General features: G+C 38.0%; 1 protein-coding gene across 6 annotated transcripts in view; it reads left to right on the top strand.

Annotated features, from left to right (window-relative positions):
• Wdr7 (WD repeat domain 7) overlaps positions 1 to 23,424 on the top strand; it is a 327,637-nt gene that overhangs the window by 218,299 nt on the left and 85,914 nt on the right. For all 6 annotated transcript variants that reach the window (XM_040272677.2, XM_078029968.1, XM_005323039.3 and 3 more), the window contains one exon: positions 11,236 to 11,422. In XM_040272677.2, the coding sequence (XP_040128611.1) occupies positions 11,236 to 11,422 (187 nt within the window). The remainder of the gene's footprint in view (positions 1 to 11,235; positions 11,423 to 23,424) is intronic.

The raw sequence follows: 23,424 nt of genomic DNA, 5'->3' as shown, positions 1-23,424 counted from the left end.
AATAAATGTGTAGAAAGGAAACATTTTAAAGTGCTCAAATTGAGAATGTTGGTGTTGTCCATTTCCCAGCATGTAGAACAATTTCAAATTTACTTCTCCTGTGCCTATTCTAGTCACTATATCACAGATGACTTACTATGTAAGCGTCTACTATGGTATACTGTTGCTGCTCTTTGACTACACATCTGTAATGGGTTAACATCCAGCAGTTCTTTATTCCAGTTAATGCTTTATTGTGGTTATTAGAAAAGGGATCAAGTAATTTTTCATGTGCTTTTAATCTTCACTCTACTATCTATAAAATTACTTTGAGATTTATCTTTTAATGATAGCTTAACTTACTTAATTAGCCTGTGTGGATTATTTAAAAGAAGAGGCAGTTATGAAATTATAACGAAGTATTTCATTTACTTTCAGGGTTTTTTTTTTGGTCATACTTTTGGTTAACATCCATGGTGTTTTTTGGAGAAGGTCATTGTTTTGGTTTCATGTGCTTTTTAATAATAATTAACTTGTTAATGCTATAAAATAGTAAAATAGCTGAGTGTGTGCCTTAGACTGAGTAGTAAGTTGATTACTTTGGGCAGGTACATCAGCATCTTCAGAGCCCTAAAATCCATTTGGCGAGGCCCCTCTCCCAATATTTTTAACGTTGTAGGGATGACTAGGAAGGGTGCAAGTGTCTTCCTATCAAAATTAAATCTGAGTGACATGTCAGTGCTAAGGGGATTCTGTCCCCAGAAAGGCCAGCCTGTGCTTTGAAGTGAGGCTAGAGACTCACTCTGATGCCTTGTTTCTGGGAGGTGATCAGATCCACAAGACTATAGAAGCTGTACACAGGACATGATATGCCATTTTTAGTGAGAAATGCATGTCACATAAGCCAGAGATTCTCCTATCTATCTCATCCATCATTCTGTACCTACAGAAGTTTACATGGACATCAAATTATTATCAGCAGTCACAAGAAATCACTGTCACAGGAAAGAAAATAATTTAATCTGTAGAATTGTATACATTCTTTTCTAAAAACACAGACTGCATTTAACTTCCTTTCTTTCTTAGCGACTGTTCTTTCTTAAATTGGCTTCAATCTAGTTTTTCTGTCTCTTTACTGAAATCTTTCCAATAGACCTACCAGTGACTTGTATAGTGCCAAATCCAATTAGCAATTCTGAACCCTCATCTCAGTCTCTTGGTAGCATATGGTAATTTTTGCTAGACTAAAACTTGCAATTTCACTTGGTTTCTATGATATCGTCATCTCCTGCAGTTCTCATGACTCAACAGCCACTTGTGCTCAGTTCTTGCTATTTCTCTTTCCAACCTGTAAATGTTCTTTTGTACCTACATTGATTGTCTAGGTGTGCACATCCAGTTCCATGGCCCCAATGACAACGGCACATGGATAATTTCCAAACGTTTAATTCTGTCCTGGTGTTGACACCTATCTCCAGGCTCTCATACCTAATAACTTAGCTGACTTCCAGCCTTTGGTGTGTGGTATGTACATCAAGTTTGAAATATCCCGAACTAAGCTGAATTGCTGTCCTCCACTTAAACCAAAAAGCTTCCTTTTCTCTGCTATTACTCATTTTAGTAAATGTCACTGCCATTCATCTAGTTGTTGATGACGGAATTCTTGGAATCATACTCCTCTTTCTGTCATGATATATCCCATCCCTAAAGAAATCCTGCTTGTTCTATCCTTTTAAAAGTTTGGTTTTTTTTTTTTAAATCCAGAATTGACACAATTCTTATTACTCCATCACTATTCTGATGGCCTGAGCCCTCATTATTCCCTGAATGAGCCAGGCCTCCCTGATTCACTCTTGCCCCCAGCACTGTCTATACACAGCACCCAGCTACTTTCTATATCTAAAGCAGATGGGCCACCCTCTTCATGTGACCCTCCCATAAGTTCTTCATAGCATTTAAATAAAACCCCACATTCAGAAGGTCCCACACAATCCATTTGGTGGCTACCTCTGTGACCTCATGTCGTACCCCTCTCCCCCTTATTCACTGCCAGGCCTGGACTTTTTGCTGTCCTGTAGATGTCCCAGGCAGTCTCCCTCCTCAGGACCTTTTGTGTTTCTCCCATAATTGTCCACGTGCCTCTCTAATTCCATTCACAGAGCTGTTACTCAGTAAGTCCTCCGTGAATAAAAGATTCATTCAGCTAACAGGTGCTCCAGCTGGAATGGAAGCCCTGGTGTTTGCCTCTGTCTCTTCCTCTTCCCCTCCTTCTCACCCACCCACCCCTCTGTCTCTCTTATGCCATTCACCAATCCTTCACCTTCTGGGAAGAAGGTATAGAAGTATTTGGATTATTCACTGTTTAGTAGGTTATAGATTTTTTAACACCTCTTTGACCTATTAAACATCTACTTGTATAATTCTGCTTCTTAGTTGCTGACCCCCAGACTATCAAACAATCAGCACTTTTTATCTTCCTTAGGCAGAAAAAGGTTGTATGCATAAGCAATATCCTTTGTTTATTTATAGGAAGGTCAGACTATCTCATATTTTAGTCTGCCTTCCAAAATGCATTATATCAAAAGAAAAATGACAATAAATTTCCCTGTGTTATACAACTTAGTTTGGAATTCAAGAGAACAGGAACAAAATGTGTTCAGAATCAAGGAGAATTTGGATTTTGTACTTTCCTGATTATAGGACAGGAAACAGCTAATTACTTTGAGTTAGGACTATTTTGATTAAGCTAATACTAGACTAATGGGTTTTTGAAATATCTTTGTTAAATTAATTCCCTAATTTAACAAAGTTCCTTTATGTTTTTATTAAAAGAAATGCTGACTCATTGTTTATGCTATATAGGAAGTAAAAAGTTTCAAAAGCTTTTAATAATTGCATTGATTCAAAGCACCTACTTATAGAAATGTTTTTTAATTATTCCATATTCATTATAATGTGCACTACATTGGAATTATTTTTAATCAAATCAAGTACCTGTATAAAGCAAAGGAATAGAATTCTAGATGGCACTCTGCCATCCTTATTCTTTGATGGACATTAGCAAGTGGGAAAAGGCTTCATTCACTTGGTTACAATTTGAAATAAGTGGCCAATCATTATTAATTCATTTTGCACTCATTGTAATGGCATAAATCATCATAAATTCATTTGGTTTAAAGTGCATATAATATGTTCTCCCATAGGAATGTCCTTGTAATTGAGCTATTAATTAAAGTATTTTTTTTAATATGACCTTTTTGCCCTTCTCTACTATTTAGAGCTAAGAATGGTTAGGGGCCCTTTCTTCATTCATGATTTTTTTCTAAGTATGAGGAATGAGATTGTTATAACTAGGCCTGTTGACTGGCATAGGAGTGACCAAAGCCCAGGAAAATGGTTGTGTAAGTATATTTTCTACTAGCAGTATAGCAGTATTTCAGTAATAGTTATGGATGATCTCTGAGTGCTCTTTGAAAAACTCCCTGAAATGCTATGGTTTTTAATAATTTCAGTAAGAAAAATTTCCTTGATAAACATGGTTTGACTCTGGCTTCTGTTTTAATTTCTTTCTTAAAACTCCTTTGGACTGATGATTTTCTATTAGCATTGATTGCCTTAAAATCCAAGTTTCCTTGCCTCTGGCAAGGAGCGCTCTGAAATCAAGGCCTCCTTCCCCTGTTATGCAGTTCTTCCTTGTTTCCCTCCTTCCCAGCCTCTTTAGTTACCCAGTGCTAGCTGTCTTCTTCTGTCAGGGTTACTGGTTGCTAAAAAGCAATGAAGATTCTAGAATCTCCGTGTAGGTAACCACAGGATTCTCATGCAGGCTTCCAGGAAAGCTTGAGTGGGAAAACGTAGGCAAAAACATAATATTAAGGAAATAAAAATTATGAAAAGAAAAGCTAGAAAAAAGTCATCAATTTTATAACTTTAAAATTTTTATTTTCTTATTTAGTGCTATTATGCACAAACAGAAACTGGGGAAAAATACTAACCCATGTTCATGTTTCAGTGGGATCTAAGAAACTAATTGTGAGAAAACAAAGATGTGAGGCAGTTCTGCTGTTCTGATAGTGTATGTAAGTGGCAGTTGACTGTGCAGGTGTGTATGTGTGTGTGTGTGTGTTTGAAGTCTGTGTTGTCTGTGTATACTGCTGTGTATCCAGCATGCTGTGGAGAGCCGAATGCACTATTGTCAGGTTCAATCCTTGTTCTTGCACTAGGAATGCAAGAAGGAAAGGTGAAATACCAACATAAAGCATACTTACTATTCAACAAAAATACTGAAAATGACCCACGATGCTTGCAGAAATATATAACTATAGTTATTTATGGTTAATAAAGTGTTCTTATATGGTAGACATTCAATACATGTGTATGTTAATAAGTTGAGTCTGTGCTTTGTGATAAGGATAATTAAATGTCCCAGAATACAAATTCATTAAGTAATCCTAAGTAATAACATTAGAGCACAAATGCACATGTGTATGTTATTTTAGGGTTTGTAAGCTGATCTTTTAAAAGGGCTAGCCATCATGGCTAGCCAGATATGACAGAAATTTTAAGCATTGGCATTTTTTATTGGTCAGTTCATGATTGGACATTCATCTTGCCAAACCAGCAAGTTAGCCATACTGTCATGCTGCCGGCTTTTAAACCACAACTTATATAGGCTTCATTTTGCTATCTTTGTCTCAATTCTTTTCTCATTTTTAGCTTTTTGCTTTTAGAGCAAAATGTAAATATTTTCTTTGCTCCTCTGTAGGACTTAAAATAAAAAAAGCACTGAGATTAAAGTCGATACCCTTTTAAAAAATGAAAAACTTGAGATAAAATGCTTGAGATAAAATAAAATATGAGCTATTGTTATTACTCTTGACTGCATGACAACAGAATTAGTTTCTCAACAGCCAGAGGGTCTAAGTTAATTGTGATTTATCCAATGCTGGGCTTTAGTGCTTCTGCTTTTTAAAGGACTTTGTTTTGGTTTGGTTTGTTTTTCTCTATTCTGTGACTGCGTTTTCATAGATCATTTTGCATTTGGCTAGACAGAAGTAGTAGCTCACTATGAAGCTGCCACGGTATCTGTACTGCTTACCTATCTCATGAGTAGGAAGGACAATAAGTTGATAACTTAGTCTTGAATATGGCCCCAGATTGACCTGAATAATGCTGAAACACACCCTTTAATAAGTTGAATTAGGAGCCCCTTGGCATTTGAAGTCAAGATCCAGTGACCAACCAGTAAGTAATAGGACTTACTAGCTGTGACTCCTAGAATGAGATAAGATACTTTTTTCCCCCTGAGGAAAGTAAATTTATTACAAAGAGCAGTGATTCATAGGTGGTATTATGGACCAGTAAAATTTCCAAAAATAAAATTTGAGGGTATTTAGTAGTATTTTTATTTTTTTTATTTTGCTTGATACGAACATTAGAAAATATCATGTACATAATTTATTCAAAACCCTTTAGTCACCAAAAGGTTAATAACATAACCTCACCAAAAAAAGGATCAAGAAAGACTATAACCTCAGAATAAGCACTCCTTTAAAATGAATAAATACACTTTTATGAAAAAGATTTACCACATTGTTTGCATCTTTCCCAATGTCTGTGTGGAACCATGGAAACTTTGCCATAGGCCAGAATGGGTTTTAGGAGACTCTTGGAACCAAATTTCTGATCTGTGGATAATTTTTCTCACTGTGCTAGGCACATACAATATGAAGGAATTTTCAGTATTTGCCAAAACTTAGGGAATATAAAGCTGTGTATTAAATCTTAGGCTAAACAGAAAAGCATGTTCTTAAAGTTTCATGTACCCAGGGAACTTAACTATTTAAAAGAGTGAAAAGGTAAATAAATAAAATTAGCATTAAACAATAGAATAAATATCAAAGATAGTATATTATTGTTTGTTAAAAGTTTGGACTTTAGTTGCTATCTTAAAGTGATGGGGCTAGGGTTGTAGCATTTAGCATGTGCAAGGCCCTGGGTTCAACCCCTAGCAAACAAACAAACAAACAAACAAACAAAGACACATACACACAGAGAGAAAGAGAGCAAAGCAAAAAACAGAGGTTTTATTCTAACATAAACAGAGAAGATGTGGCAGAAATTCAGAAACTGCCAGCACTTATACATGATTCTGCCCTTCTACATGAACAAAATCTCAGTTTTGTTAAAAATGACAAAAAATATATTCACTAATGAACTATAATGAACTACTAATGAACTCATTCCTTGAAACTAAGGAAATATTCTATAATTATGACCCATGAAGAGTAATCAGACTTCAAAGCAAAAAAATCCTTAACTATTACATGTCTTTTATTCCTTCACCAATCTTTTTCTTCCTGCCTATGAAATGGTACTGGACTAGATGAAGAATTAGTCATTTTGTGCCCATAATGCAACTAAGTTAGACCCAAGACAATAAAGGGGCCCTCGTATGATTGTCTTTAGCTGTTGAACCAATGAAAAAAACTCTTTGTGTGAGAAAAGTTAAAAACCTATAATTGATTTAATCTGTTTTGGGGAGACACTGGTAACTGAAGCAAAAATTAACTCAGAAGGAGGAACAGACAGATGTGAGATAGGTTGTAGAGGATGCAGTTCTGAATCTGTGGTTGAGTGAGTACCATGAATTCAGCATGACTCCACGACGCATGAGCGTTCAGAGATGCATTCTGGTCATTACACATGGTCTGGGCCACAGAAGCTGGACTCCTTACTTGGGCTATAGCTAACCATTTGCATCCTGTGGTTCTCAGCTGTCTCTTCTAAAACATAGAAACATACCAGATCTTTCTACAGTCCTTTTTAATTCAGAAATTCTGTTATTAATTAATAATCTCATTTGGCCAGGGATGAGATCAGAATTGAAAAGGAACTAGGTCGTTCCAATCACAACAACTCAAGTGTTGATCTATGATGAAAATCATCTCTTTGCTTAACATTTTCCAATTGTTTCCTGTTATTACTACAATAACAAACTCCTTAGGATGGCTCTAAGAACTTTTTGCCTTACATCTACTGCTGTACTTAATCCTGCTTACCGTTTACTTCCAATCCCCATATACAGTTTTCAGCCATGTTGAACTATGTGTAGTCTTTTAATCTTGCCACATTCTCTCCCATTTCCTTTTTTTCCACATGCTATTCCCTCTGCCTAGAATATTTCTGTTCTGATCTCCCTGTATTTGGCTAATTCCTAGTAGTTCTTCAGGTTTGGACATGGAGGTCACCTCTCCTAGAAGCCTTTTTTGTACCCCTAAAGATGGAGTTAAATGCTTCTGTTCAGGTCTGTGTTAATAATTTGTGCTTATAAACATTATAAGATTGTTCATAATATATTCAAAACTGTTAACTCACCTGTCTCTTGAATGAGAATTAATTTCTTTAAGGAAAGAAACTTAGTCTTATTCCTTTATGTTTCTCAAGCACTTATAATAATATCCAATAAATAACTATTAGATGATGAATGGATGGGTTGGGACCAAATTATGGAAAGTCTTGAATGAATGTCAGGCCAGTCACCTGAATGTATTGATGCTGTCATTGGAGATCCTTTTAGGAAGAGCTTAATCATGATGGTAGATGGTAACATCATTCCCTACCTCGCTTATTATTTAAGGAGATGCTATGGAACAGTGGAGAATTTACATAAAATAAGTAAATATGTACTTTTGCACAAAATTAGAATCCATCTTATACAATTTAACATAGACAACTTCTGGGAATCGGGGTTCAGCTCAGTGATAGAGCATGTGCTTAGCAAGAGTGAAGATATGAGTTCAACCCCAATACAAATCACACACGCGCGCGCGTGCACACATACACACACACACACACAAAAATCTTTACTGGGTGGCAAAGGTTTAAAAAAATTTAAATTTTTTAAATCATAAAATTTTGTCATGAGACTTTTCTATCAAGAGGTAGGATACTATCTATTAGGATAGGGTACTATCATTATCTTTATTTTACATCACTTTGGTCTGTATTTGCAGAGATGCAATTATAAGCTAGAAAACCCTAAATGAGAGAGTACAAAGTAAGTTGAGAAAAGAATATCTATCCCTTCTTGTTTTCATACAACAATATTTTAAGGAGTAGTTCCATAGTATCAGCAGAAGGAATATCTGATGAAGTGTGAAATCAGGCATTCTCAGTTGTTTCTTCAGAATATCATTGTTATTGCTGCAGCCATAGTCATAAGCATGTGGCAAATTAATATGGCTAACAAAGCAAAGGTTCTAACTCAAAAATCCTTTGTAACTTCTTAATTTATATAACAGTAAGATATCAGAGACAAATGTGGAATTTTATCACTTGTATGTCTTCATAATTCTAAAAGAGCTTGTTAGAAAAAGGCGTACTTTTTTAGATGTAAAATGTATATGAAGTTGACCATTTTTCTCTCTTCTCCTTTAATGCCCTCCACATGTCCTATAAGAGCTGTAAAAACTGCCCTGCCAAAGTGGTCAGGATCTTTGCTTTATGTTATCTGGAGACTATAATTTGAACTTCAGAAGGAGAGATGCTGTAGGAGAATTTTACTTATGAGATCATTGAGAGGAATAGAAAATGATTTAAGGAAGGGCAGCAGTGCTGCAGAGACCCTGGATTTCCTGCTGTGCTGCGATCCTCACCACCCGTTGTGGGTCACACTGTGTAGGGGAGCAGCAAGGCAACCTGGTGGGCCACTGCAGGGCCAGGGTCTTCTGGAGGACACTTGCTGAATTCCTGTTTTCTGTCATTTCATCGGAGGGCCAGTGATCACATCTCCTAGGCCATCCTTCCTATTTCCTTAGAACAGTGATGAAAAATACCAAGAATTCAGCCACTTACTGTTTATTTTGGCTCTCAGGGAAAAAAATGTCAGAGTGGTGAGGAAGCTGCCTCCAGAGTTCCTATCACAGAGGCCCTTAGAAGCCAGCAAGGTCCCTAGCATTGCCAGAATGTTCCTACCTGTAATGAATACTGAGATGGTAGAGTGCAGTGAAGGCAAATGATGATTGAAAGGCTATAAAACATTGTACTCAGGAAACCTTCCTTCCCCTTTGCCATATTACTTACTAAGAATACTCCTCCAGGGAGCCCTAGTGCTTAGATTGGAAGCCATTGCTGCTGGTGCTTCAGGATGTCTGCAGAGAACAGCACTTGGGGTTTCTCTGTAGCTCTTACAACTTCCTGGAAATAAACAGGAAAGTGGTACATTTCATGACATTTTGTAATATTCTGGCACTGGAGCCGGGAGCCACATTAGGAATGTACGTGTTAGGACAGGCAGATCTGTTTTCTGTTTTAGGCCCACAGTGAATGCAAAACACAGCGTTTTGGGGTTTAGAGATACTGAGTTATGTGAAACACGGGTCCTAGTCTTATGGAGGTGACAGGCTTACTGAGGAAAAGGGAAATGCACAGAAATGCTCATGTTGTAAAATATCAAAAGGTAAGGCGCATACAAGAGCAGGCAGAAAAGTGAGAACAGTGGTCACCTTTATAAAAAGGAGTTCATTAATTCTTTTTATCCAAAAGCAAAACAGGAGGCTTTCATATGACATTAACATGGTTAAAAACGAGTGTAACGTTTATATACACACATATGAAGTATGAATTTGGGGATATTTCCTCAAAGAGACATTTTATATGTACCCGAGTTTTTAACCCAAGGTTGTGGCCTCCTTGAAATTTTTTGCAGAATTTGGTGGATGTGTATTTATGTATGTAGTTTCCTGGGAAAAGGGCTGATGGCTTCAGTATGTTCTTCAAAGGTTCTATGAGAAGAAATTCAAAACCACCAATTGACACAATGTCTCTGTAGATTCTTGGCCTTACAGTACCCTTCCCTTCCCTTCATCTCTACTTCACCCTTCTCACTTACCTGTTGACTCTAAGGTAAATGTGATTAAATGCTATTATTTGTTTGGCAAATGAAAGTTTATATGCCTTGTTCTTATTTTGGAAGACATACAAGTTCAAGGTGTTATTGATAATGAGTGCTACCTGCCGTATTTTGAGCACTCACCAGGTGCCGGGCACTCCACGGCCATCAGTTCACTTCATACTCAGAATCTTCATGACAGCTCCCCTATGTTATCAGCATTTTGTAGAAAAGGAAACTGTGGCTCTGTGAGTAGCCTTCTAAGCCAGGCCCTAGAGGGATCCTCCATTCATGTACCTGGCCGTCTCCATCTTCAGTTGGAAGCCCCTGCTCCCCTTATTCACTATGCTATATTGTTCCCTGATTTATGAAGTTTTCTCTCTTTCCCTCAAAATACAAACAAAAAGATCTCTTCTAAATTACAGTTTATTTTTCATAATCCCTAGTGGTTTTTTTTTCTTTTTTGAATATCAACTGTCAGCATAATCTTCAACATAAAATATACAATTAAAATCTAGGACTGGGTGCAGTGACGCATGCCTGTATCCCAGTGGCCTAGGAGGCTGAGGCAGGAGAATCATGAGTTTAAAGTCAGCTTCAGCAATTCAGAGATGCCCTGAGCAACTCAGTGAGACCCTGTCTCTAAATAAAATGAAAAAGGGGGGGGGGGAGCTAAGGATGTGGCTCAGTGGTTAAGCACCCCTGGGTTTAATCCCTGGTACCTCTCCCCCAAATGTAGGTCATTTCATCAGATTTAGAACAGTTTTGCAATTGTGCTATTTTAAAATTCATTTAGTAAACTTATATGAAGAACTTACCATTTGCTAATATCATTGTCATGTATTGGTACTCAGCAAGAGAAAGTGGAGGAACACTTTCCGGGGAGGGAAGCATTTTGAGCTTCACGCCCTACCTTCTCCGTCCCTGTCCCCTCATTGCCTCTAATGAGAGGAGAGGTGTTATCCATGGTAAGCAGTTTACAAATGAACTGCAGTAGATACAACAGGAAGTTAAGAAATATCATATTATCTTATTTGAAACCATCTCTTTTGTAGAATGCTAAGTAGGAAGAAACACTGTTTGGAATTTAAGATCACTCACAATATTTAGAAGTTATATATGCATATTTACATATAATTATTATGTAATTAAATACTTTAATATTTTGTATAAAATATTGTAGTCTTAATTTTTCTCTTGATAGTATATGACTGAACAAACTCTAAGCTCAAAATCTTTTATAATTTTATTGTTTACAACTGTTTCGGTAAAAAAAAAAGTGGTTTATATTTTGAAAGTATGCTTCAAAGAAAACATCACAAAAGTGTAATTACTTTACAGCACTGCATTTTATTTTGTGATTTTAGGTAAGGCTCTGACATTTCTTCTGCTTCAGCCACCGAGCCCCAAACTTCCTCCACACAGCACTATCCGTCGAACAGCCATTGACCTGATTGGGCGAGGATTCACAGTGTGGGAGCCTTACATGGATGTATCTGCTGTTCTGATGGGGCTTCTGGAACTCTGTGCTGATGCAGAGAAACAACTTGCCAAGTATGTGCTGAATTCCAGTGAATTTAATTTGTTGTTATTTGGGGGGGATTTTTTGTGGAGTTCATCAGTTATCCTTCATAAATTATATGTGTTTCATAGACATTATCTGAATATAAGCAATTTGGGGTATTGGTAAAGAAAAAGAAACACGTTTCTGTAATTTTTATACAACTGAGATTCAGCCCTGAGTCAGTGACTGATTAAACTTTGTTTATTTTACCTGGAGACATTCCGAGCTAACAATAGCATAAAACATTGTTTATAAGATCTGAAATGCATTACTCAGACATAGCCAAACAGTTTGAAGAATTAGTCCTCCACACTCATGTTAACTTTAAAATCAGCTTTATCGTTTGCACACAGTAAAAGATTAGTCATAAAGAGGTTGCAATTATCCAAGAAAACAATGATCACATAGTGAAAGGGAAAAATGAGTGTAGCAAGTTGCCAACACGAGTGGGAACGCAGCTGGTGTTCTAGGAGTGACGGGGTGAAGGTGCAGGTGCTGGTGGAGATAGAGGGAGATTAGTGTGGACTGGAGAACTCAGCCTCCTGATGCCTGGAAGAGTTGTTTTTTCTCCCTCCCTCTTTCTTTTGTTTTTGTTGGTTTTTGGTTGTGTGTGTATGTGTATTATACACAACTTGAAATTTATCATCAATTACATAACCATGGGCTAGACTGTCCCCCATTAGTTGCCACCCCAAATAGACACCCATGCTCATTAAGCAATCTTTCCCATTCCGCCTCCCACCAGCCCCTGGTAATCACTAACCTGCTTTCTATAAATTAGTCTATTCTAGATATTTCACATCAATGCAACCTATGGTCTTTTGTGACTGACTTCTTTCACTAGCACAGTGTTTACAGAGTCCATTCATGTTGTAGCATGTATCATTACCTCATTTCTTTTCATAATTGGACAACATTCCATCTGTGGGTATTCTACCTAATGTTTGTTTGTTCTTGGACATGTGGCTTATTTTTTACCTTTTGGCTACTGTGAATAGAGTTGTGAACATTTACATCCAAGAATTCCTTTGAACACCTGTTTTCATTTGTCAGAGTAGAATTACTATGTGTGTTAGTCAGCTTCTCGTTGCTGTGACTGAAACGCCTGGTAAAACAACTTAGAGGAGGAAATGTTTTATTTTGGCTTGTGGTTTCAGAGGTGTTAGTCCATCGCAGCCAGTTCCAAAGCAGAAACATTATGGCATACAGGGGGAACAGAGGAAAGCTGCTCAGCTCATGGCAGCCAGGAAGCAGAAGATGCAGGGAGATGAACCTTTCTAGGGCATGCCCCTAGTGATCTAGTTCCTCCCAGGAGGCCAGTCTTCCAGTAATCCATTCAGCCATCAGTGGACTAATCCACTGGTGAGGTTACTGTCCTCATGATCTAAACGTTTCCTAAAAGTCCTGCTTCCGAACCTTGCTGCGATGGGGATCATGTTTTTAACATGTGAGCTTTTTGGGACACTCCAGATCCGAACCATAATACTGGGCTATATGGTAATTCCATGTTTAACTGTTTGAGCAGCCAACAACCCATTTTTCACAGTAGTTACAACATTGCCGTTCCCACCAGCATTGTACAGGAGTTCCATTTTCTCCTCATCCTCACCAACATGTTTTTCTTTAAAGTGTAGTCACCTAGTGGGTATAAATGTAGGAATTCTTGAACTGCCCATGGTGCCTTCCTTCATGAAAATGTTACTACCTCTTTGATTTTCTCAGTGAATAACATTTTATTATTGTCATCATTAATCTTTTTAAAAAACTAGAGTAATCTGCTCTTTTCTTCATGGTTACCATTCCCTGCCCCACAGTTCTCTTAGGTTCCAACATGCTTTGGACCTATAGTTTTTCTGCTGACTGCTTTAAGCTCAGAGAGTGGAGACCAGATAAGCCACTGAAGGCTAACCACTCTGAGAGGGGGCATTCCCTGCCCAGTGTTCCAAGATTGAGTGGTAGGACGAAAATATTCATTTCAAACCTAAGCAGCTGCCTTCCCTCTTTACCTTCTATCATACTGCCATGCTTCTTAATTTTCACTTTAGATGGAGCTAGTTAAAGTACCTGTTTTGTAAGGTTGATGCTAGATGAGTTTATATTTACAAATGCTTAGAAGTGAAGTTAGCACATCTTGAGAAATTAAATGGTTGCTATGGTATGGTGATAGTATAAGTAGTGAGGTTGTGGTATGAACCCAGTGTTCAACAGCTCAGTAGCTGTTGAACCCATTTCTGGAATGAGCAATTTGGAAGCATGGTTGACAGTGTAGTTTCTGGATATAGGATGATTTGCTGTAGACTTTAGAGAATGGAAGGGAATGTGAACCCATAAGTTTATACTAATAGCACAAGGTATCTGGCCTTTGTGCAAAGCTCTGGAACATATCTACAACTTTTGGTCTCTGTCTGGCATCATTGCTACACAAACCCGCTGGGGAGACCACAGTACGGGCCCCAGCTACCACCACTCTCCCAGTTTATCCTGAGAAGCCTTTGGCATATTCTGATTGTCTAGAATTTCCCTTGGCCTTGCATAGCTTATTTTCAAATCTGAGCTAAACAGTTTCAACAGTATGTTCATTATTTTGTTACCTGAAAGGAGCAGTGAGACGTTTTTCTCTTAATTTTAGTATTTACAATTTTATTTCATTTTCAAAAAATTTAAAATTAAGCTATATCATTAAAATAAAGATACACTTACATTCCATCTGCATGTATGTGCCTACAGACACAAATGCTGTAGCTTTCAGTGGTAATTTAAATCTTGCTATTACATCCTTCCTGTCATGAAGATTAGTATGACTTTCTATACACAGCTCTGAATAAATGAATGTATCAGCATGTAGCCTTGAGGAGTCCAATGTAATTTTCATCATGATAAATTGCATAATAAGCAAGAAAATGTTTGCTTATTAATCTATAACAAGATTTAGATTGAAAATGGCCTGTTACTTCCATGACACACTCGGTACCAGCTGCAGAGGACTGAGATGGGGAGAAATGGAGCAGCGTATACACAGGGGCTAAGTGTGCATCTTGCCCTCGTGGTGGCCTGCTGTGTTGCCCCTTTGTGTGCCTGATTTACTGTGTACACAATACCCACACTCAGCTGCCTTGCTTCTGTCTGTGATTTTAAGCTTGCTGTATAAAAAAGCTTCTGTGGTAGACTGCTGCTTTTAAATTTCAGTTCATGTTTATGGAAAGAGAATAAAATAGGAACTGTTTCCTTCCTCATTCCTGTTCTTGTGAGTTTATGAGGATGGGTTTGGCAGAGGGACTGTAGCCCAGCCCCCATTCTGGAGAACATGTAACACAGCAGGGTTCCTTTCTGCCTCTGCCTTGTAAAAACATCCCAAATTAAATTTTTATACCTAAAATCACAACATCAACCATTGTTTTCTAATGTTTTTAGTTATTTTTCCAGAATATAGACTGATTATTAATTAAGCAAGCATAACTAATAACTTTTTACATAACTAATATGTGAAAGGGACAATGTTATGTATTCGTAGTTATAAAGTAGAATCAAAGAACCTGTCTCTAAGATGGAGGAGAGATAAGATCTTTCCAGAGATAACCATGACACAATGAGAGGTGAGTGAAGGATGGACATCCAGGCCTGGTGGGAAGAATTTTAGCTGGGTTCCAGAAGGTAAGCAATGAGGAGTTCCATTTGAATTTTCATTTGAATGATTATGACTGAGGGAGGAGAAGAAGGATGAAAAAGAACACCGAGGTAGGAAAGCACAGGCATGCCCAAAGCTGATGAGTGGCTCCTTAAACCCATGGCAAGGGAAGAGTATTGTTTTCCACTTATTTGATTCATTAATTCCTTGCCAAACTTAAACTAGGATGCTTCCATCTAAAACTGACAATCTCCTTCCCAGTTATCTTTGATAGAATTAGGGTCAGAGGAAGGATTGGTTTGAGCCTTTGCTTTAGAAGCAGATTCTCACAGAGTTTTTCTTTACTTTTAGCACTTACAACAGTACCTAGCCATTCAAGGGATTAGGAAGTTCTTGTACTGAACCCTTGCTACCCATGTCTTTGTGTATTGTACAAGTCACAAACATACTCATCTAATTACACAGAAGCTCAAGAAAATAGGTGTGGTTACCCCAGTTTTTGCACATGAGAAAAATAATGAAGATGGCTGAGAGAGAAGCCATCTCTTGTCCATAGTAACACTGTAGTCACTCAAGACTGCAAGGTCCAAATCCAGGTCCAGTGGACTCCAAATACCAATGCTGCTAGCCCTAAACTGTGCTGCATTCAAAAGTCTTAACACCTCCCCCAGAATTAAAACAGCTTTTTAAAAGGCAATAAAATTGGTCAAGTCAGAATTTCGGTGTACTTTCAGAACTGAATATATTTAATGAAATTGTCTTCATCAAGGATTTTGTGTCTTCTAAAAATTAGGAACCTTGGGGCTGGGGATGTGGCTCAAGCAGTAGCATGCTCTCCTGGCATGCGAGGGGCGCTGGGTTCGATCCTCAGCACCACATAAAAATAAAATAAAGATGTTGTGTCTACCGAAAACTAAAAAATAAATATTAAAAAATTCTCTCTCTCTCTCTCTCTCTCTCTCAAAAAAAAAAAAAAATTAGGAACTTATTTGAATACCAATAAACTCCTTGAGTGCTTAGGCCCTGTAGTAGATGTTCATTCTTATTTATTCAGAACATATGGCAAGTGATTTGCATGCATTAAAATTTTAGTAAAGCCATAGAATTTTAGAGATGCAAATCTCCTTCCACCACATGTGATCCACACCCTCAGTATGCTATTAAGTAAAAAGAAGGTACAGCAAGATTTTGTGACTTGTCTGCAGTCACACTTGTACCCTAAGAGCTAAGATTGTCTGTCACTCAGGTCTCCCACCTGCCATTTTTTTGACCTTGTCCCATGTGCCTATGCTACCCTTTGCATGTAAGTGATCACAGGTAAAATCTCTTATAAGGGATTTAAAAAATTTTTTAATTCTAATTTATTATATAGACAGCAAAATACATTACAATTTATTTTATACATATAGAGAACAATTTTTCATAATTCTGGTTGTATACAAACTATATTCACACCATTTGTGTCTTCATACATGTACTTAGGGTAATGATGATCATCTCATTCCACCATCTTTTTTACTCCCTTACCCCCTCCCTTCCCCTGCTTCTCCTTTGCCCTATCTAGAGTTTGTCTAATCGTCTCATGCTCCCCCTCCAAACCCCGCTATGAATCAGCCTCCTTATATCAAAGAAAACATTTGGCATTTGTTTTGGGGGGGATTGGCTAACTTCACTTAGCATTATATCCTCCAGCTCTATCCATTAACCTGCAAATGCCATGATTTTATTCTCTTTTATTGCTGAGTAATATTCCATTGTGTATATATACCACAGTTTCTTTATCCACTCATCTATTGAAGGGCATCTAGGTTGGTTCCACAGTTTAGCTATTATGAATTGTGCTACAATAAATATTGATATGGATGTGTCCCTGTAGTATGCTGTTTTTTAAGTCCTTTGGGTATAGACTGAGGAGTGGGATAGCTGGGTCAAAAGGTAGTTCCATTCCCAGTTTTCCAAGGAATCTCCATACTGCCTTCCATATTGGTGGCACCATTTTGCAGTCCTGCCAGCAATGTCTAAGTGTGGTGTATTTTAGCGAAGGATCCATGTGCTGCTGAGAAGAAAGTGTATTCGTTCTTAAAGGATTATATATTCTATATATGTCAGTTAAGTCTAAGTTATTGATTATATCATTGAGTTCAATAGTTTCTTTGTTCAGCATTTGTTTGGACAGTCTATCCAGTGGTAAAAGAAGTGTGTTAAAGTTACCCAGAATTATTGTGTTGTGGTCTATTTGACTCTTGAACTTGAGAAGAGTTTGTTTGATGAACGTAGACCCTCCATTGTTTGGGGCATATAAACTTATTGTTATGTCTTGTTGATGAATGGTTCCCTTAAGCAATATGACATGTGGATGTCTTCTTATGAGATGAGTCTCTTGGAGGCAGCATATTGTTGGGTCTTTTTTTCTTTAATTTAATCTTGCAATCTATGTCTTTTGATTGGTGAGTTTAGGCCATTAACATTCAGGGTTATTATTGAGACATGATTTGTATTCCCAGCCATTTTTGTTTATTTTTGGTATTTAACTTGATTTGGTTTCTCCTTTGATTAGTTTTCCCTTTGCTGTTTTTCATTGTTGTCTTTCAATTCCTCATCATGGAATATTTGTAGAGGATGCTTCTGAGTTGTAAATTCTTTTAACTATTTTTTATCATGGAAGGTTTTTCTTTCATCATCAAATCTAAAGCTTAATTTTTCTGAATATAAGATTCTTGGTTGGCATCCATTTTCTTTTCTTTTTCTTTCTTTCTTTCTTTTTTTTTTTTTTTGTAGTTGTAGTTGGACAGAATTGCCTTTATTTTATTTATTTTTATGTAGTGCTAAGGATCGAACCCAGTGCCTCACACATGCTAGGCAAGCACTTTGCCACTGAGGTATAGCCCTAGCCCAGCATCTATCTACTTTCAGAGCTTGATATATGTTATTCCAGGATCTTCTAGCTTTCAGGGTCTGGGTTGAAAACTCTGCAAATAATCTAATTGGTTTCCCCCTATACATAATCTGATTCCTTTCTCTTATGGCTTTTAATATTCTCCTTATTAAGTAGGTTAGGCATTTTCATTATAATGTGCCTTGGTGTAGGTCTGTTGTGATTTTGTACATTTGGCATTCTGTAAGACTCTTGAATTTGGCTTTCCAATTCATTCTTCATGTTTGGAAATTTTTCTGATATTATTTCACTGAATAGGTTGTTCATCCTTTTATTTGAAACTCTTTGCCTTCCTCTATCCCAATAACTTTTAAATTTGGTCTTTTTATGGTATCCCATATTTCTTTTTTTTAAGAGAGAGAAAACCTTTTTTTTTTTTTTTTTTGGTAGATGGATACAACACAATGCCATTTTATTTTTATCTGGTGCTGAGAATCGAACCCGGGTCGTGCCTGTGCTAGGCGAGCACTCTACCGCTGAGCCATAATCCCAGCCCAATCCCGTATTTCTTGAATATTCTGCTCATGGTTTCATGGTTTCTTACCATTGTCACTGTGTGGTCCACATTCTTTTCAAGATTATATATTTTGTCTTCATTGTCTGAGGTCCTATCTTCCAGTTGGTCTAATATGTTGGTGATCTTTCAATTGAACTTTTACTTTGGTTTATTGTTTCTTTCATTTCAAGGATTTCTGTTTTGTTTTTTTTTTCCTTAGAACATCTGTCTCCCTATTGAAGTAATCTTTCGCTTTCTGTATTTGTTTATGTAGCTATTTGTCAAAATGATCTCTTTTTTTAATATTTAATTTTCTAGGTGTAGATGGACACAACACAGTGCCTTTATTTTTATGTGGTGCTGAGGATCGAACCTGGGTCCTACCCATGCTAGGCAAGCGCTTTACTGCTGAGCCACAATCCCACCACTCAAAATGATCTTTCGCTGCTTGTTTTTGCTCTCTTATATCATCCTTTAATTTGCAGAACATTCTAATTATGAATATCCTGAATTCCTTCTCTGTCATTTCTTCTGCTGTGCTGGCCATGATTCTGATAATGTGGTATCTTGATTTGTTTGGGGTCACTTTCTTCACTTGTCTTTTCATATTGCTTGTGTTTTTCCCTCTTCTAGCACTGTGGATCCTAGGCATTAGTGTTTTTACCCTATAGGCTTATAATGTCCCTGTAGGGATCCAATACTTCTCCTTTGAGGTGAAGGACAATGTTATCAGATCCCAATATAAACAATATATACCCTAAAAACAAATGTTTGGTGTTAAGGCGTTTACAGTTTGGTCACAGTGTACAGAAATGGTGAATTCAATTATTATCTACAATATACTCAGTAGGTTTGTAAAAGGGTTTACAGTTTCCGATAGTGGACAAAGAACCAGGACTCAGGAGTAGCATGATATGCTGAGGAGGTAGGAGGTGAGGATATAGAGTTGTTATATCATAGGAAGTATGAAAGGGAAATATAAAGGGAAAGATTAGTAGTAGGCAAAAGGAGAGGAAGTAATTTTGGGTAGACCAGCAAGTGGGAAGACAGTAGAGTACATAAAACAAGCACCCATATATATTGAGAAAAATAAACAATGTTGAAATAGTAGAAATTGGTGGGAAAAAAGGAAAGAAAAAAAGAATGTACAACACAACTTCAGACGTACCAGTCCTCAAAATCCCAATTTATGCAAAGTACTTGGTTTCACATATATTGAGGATGTGAGGGCGGGAGAATAGAGAAGGAGAGGAAAAAAAATCTTGAGGGAAGAAACAGGATTGTTTTGGTTGAAGATCAGTATCTTTCCTGCTTCCCTTCTCATCCAATAGGTAGAGTTGTCTGTTGTTAGGTAGTATCTCTGCCCTTAGGATGGTGAAGGTAACCAGGTTGTCACTGTGCCTGGTTAGTGGCTGCTGGGGAGAGGGGGGAGTTAGAAACTGGGTACCTGGCCAACTGGAGTTCCAAACTGGAATTTGACCCCTATTGAAGATGGTGATGAAGGCTTCTGCTTTCAGCATCGGGTCTGGTGGGGAGCTGGGTGATGGTGTTGGACTGTGAATTCAGAGAGGAGCTCTGTGGTGTGCAGTGTGTGGCTGTTGCTGACTTCAGAGCCTGTGTGAAGTTTTCAGGCAGGTTACAGCACATAGGGGACTCTCTCTGCTGCTGCAGAGTCCCAAGATGTGGAGACTAGAGAACTCCACGTTGGTAGACGGGGGTCCACATGGGAGTGGTGGCTAGAGTTCCTGCCTATGGAAAGCTGCCGGGTGTCCTGAGTGGGAGCAGCGGCAGTGATTTCTGCTTGGGTGGGTGGCCGAGAGTTCTGTATGGGTGCTGATGGTCCCACTCCAATACCTGTTGTCCTACCTGGGTGAGTAGTTGGGAGACCTACTCTGATGCTGAGGCCTGGAGCCCTCAATGGGGAGGGTGGCCGTGATCCCTGTGTGGGAGCAGAAGTATGGCTTGCAGAGAAGCAGTATTCTCACTATTTTCGTCCTAGCTCATGGAGCAACACAGAATGCTGCCTTCCTATGGACCGCCATCTTGGATCCCAAGGGATTTCTTTTAATGAGTGAGGATGGACTACTCATTTATGTTGAATGGGTTAGTAGAAAATTGAGGCTGCACTTCACTGAAATCCCAATTTTGAGAAAAATAGAAATATACAGGAGTATTTTTGTAACAAATCCAAAATTTGTTAGATCTGAGTAGTTGTGTATATATTTATAAAATATTAGAAATAGTAGAAAATTCTACCTTATAAATGAGTAGAATATCCTTGTGTCCTTGGAAGACTAGAGCTATGTCTGTTTTTGTGGTCTGCAATTTTGACTCCATTTGCCTAGTTCATGATGCAGGGCCCTTATTGTGTGTGAGGACAGTGGAACAGTGTTGGTCCAGTTGCCTAAGGGGCTAGTTTCTCATTTGTATACTATCACAACTGAAGGACATTGGTGAATGACAGAGAGCCTGTTGCTTTTAGGGGATCATCATGGCTTACGAGATTTTAAGGGATAGACATTGTTGCTGGAAATCACACATACTTTAGTATATAGATAAAGGCCATAAACTAGAAAGATTCCTTTTGAACAATATAGAGTTGGAGGAAAGAATTCTCTATTTAACAGGAGTATAGCCATATTTTTTTAAATTGGAAGGGTGGGAAGTGGGAAAAGCAACACATCTTACAAGTGCTAGCATGCTTTGGGATTTGACATATAGACTATTCTTGTTTCGATGAGATTTACTTATATCTGAGGAAGCCATTTAAGTTAATCATGTTAGCATAGCTTTCATGCACTGTGAATAAATATAGAATTTAGAATAGTTCTTTTTTAATATTTTATTTTAGTTCTAAAAGATGGACATTTGGAAGAGAAAGAATTTCTATCTTTGGGTTTAAGAAATGAATGCTACCTATGAGTTATGATATTAAGGTCTATGTTGAATGAAGAATTGAAGATTCCAGACTACCACTAAATAGGGAAGAGAGGTAGGAGGGAAAAAGAGGGAGAAGGGGAGTTGCACGGAAGATGGAAGGAGAACCTCATTGTTATACAGAATACATATATGATGTTGTAATGAGAAAAAGGGAAAAAAAAGTGTGTCACATTAGATTGTATAGAGAGAAAGGATGGGAGAGGAAGGGAGGAGTAGGGAGGACAGGAAGGGCAGCAGAATAGAAAAGACAATATGATTGATGTATATACATTCCATGTAAGTATTATATATCAAAATGCATTCTACTGTCATGTATGACTAAAAAATAAATAAATAAAAATTAAAAAAAAAGAATTGAAGATTCCATATTAAGTTGAGGACAAATACTAACACTTTATCAGGAAGGATGCAAATCTGAACTGCTATAATCTTCAGTATGCATTTTGATCTTCTTTGTTTCTGATGGGGAGTGTTTTCAGGGCCCTTTTGTGACTGACCAAGATTTGCAGGCTATTTGCTGAATGTTTACGTGTTCTTCCCTCTGAATATTCCCTTATATCATTCCTTTATTTGACAAATGGTCAAGTCTTACAATTTTATTTGGTGACATTTGACTGAAGTGTTCTTACGTGTGAATTTCAAAATACTTTTACCCTGGTGGAATGAGCCCCAGAACAGGATTAATGAGCAGTCAGGTAAAAGAGTGAGCAGAGCTTGAGTGGACTCCTTTTCTATTCATGTTTTTTATTTATAATATCTATCATCCCTGTATTTCATATTGGATGTGTACACTGAAATGCTGAGCAAAATATAGTCTGTCATGTCCAATTTTTTAAGAATAGAGACTGAAACTAAAGGCCCATCCCCTAAGCCTACAAAACAAATGATCTGTGTAACAGCCACATAAGCAGGATCAGAAACAAAGTGTGTGCTCCCTGTTCATATAGATTCCAGAACCAGACAGAAAGCCCCTTCCCTTTCCAGCCTCTCATCCTCTGCCCCCTCTTCACTCAGGTAGAATCCCACATTAAAATAGAGCACACACACAGTGCAGACTTGACTTTAAAGATGACTACGTGTAGAATTAGACTTTGTCTGTTGGGACCACCAGATCAATTACTTTGACTTCATTGCCTGGTCAATCCAGTCCAATAACTGGCTTAAGCGATTTCCTTTTCTCCTGCTGAATTTGCCAGCTGGCATCATTTAGTGCATAACTATTGAGCTTCCGCTGTGTCCAAGGGCTGTACTAGGCACTTTGGGGGGATACACAGGATTAGAAGGCATGCTCACAATCTGCACAGAGTTCACAGAACAAAACTAATTTCTAAGGCCTGGCAGAATGGGATTCTGTGTATTAAGGGCCCCTAATGAATGGGCTTTGTTGTTGTTTGTTTCAATAGAAGGTCACAGAATGCTGAAGCAATTGCAGAATACCATGTGGGGAAGACAGGAATTGATCAAAGGGGAGGGAGAAGAGTATGCCACTAGGAGGGGGCAGAGGAGCAGTGTTAGCAAAATCCTCGAGTAAGTAAAAGAACAGAATTTTCAGGAACAACTTTGAAATACAGTAGCCTGATGTTGAAAAGACTGAGTTGAAAATTAGTGAAACTAGATTTTGAAGGGCCTGGGAGTTTAGGGTTTTTCAAAATTCAAGCCAAGGAGTTAAGATTTTTCTTAGAGTGATCGGAAGCAACTGGAGATTTTTAAAGCAGGGTAACCATTAAGTAAAGCTGATGCTCTGATGAGTAGAGAGTCAGCTTTCTCTTCCTTCCTCCCCGGGCCTTGGAGCCTGTCCGCTCTCACACTCACAGCCCTCCCACTTTGCACTGACGTGCCCTCAAGGTCACTGCAGAACCCTGACGTCATTGCAATAGATCTGCTCACATTCTGTGATCCTGTGCTCAGGTGGCCGGGTCCTGACAAGGAAGTGTCTACATGCCTCTGGTTCCCTTCCTTCCACCTTGTCCTACAGCTTATCATCCATATCCTGCCA

Source organism: Ictidomys tridecemlineatus, chromosome 13, assembly GCF_052094955.1.
Source record: "Ictidomys tridecemlineatus isolate mIctTri1 chromosome 13, mIctTri1.hap1, whole genome shotgun sequence".
Lineage (NCBI taxonomy): Eukaryota > Metazoa > Chordata > Mammalia > Rodentia > Sciuridae > Ictidomys > Ictidomys tridecemlineatus.
This window is presented reverse-complemented; position numbering and strand designations above follow the sequence as displayed.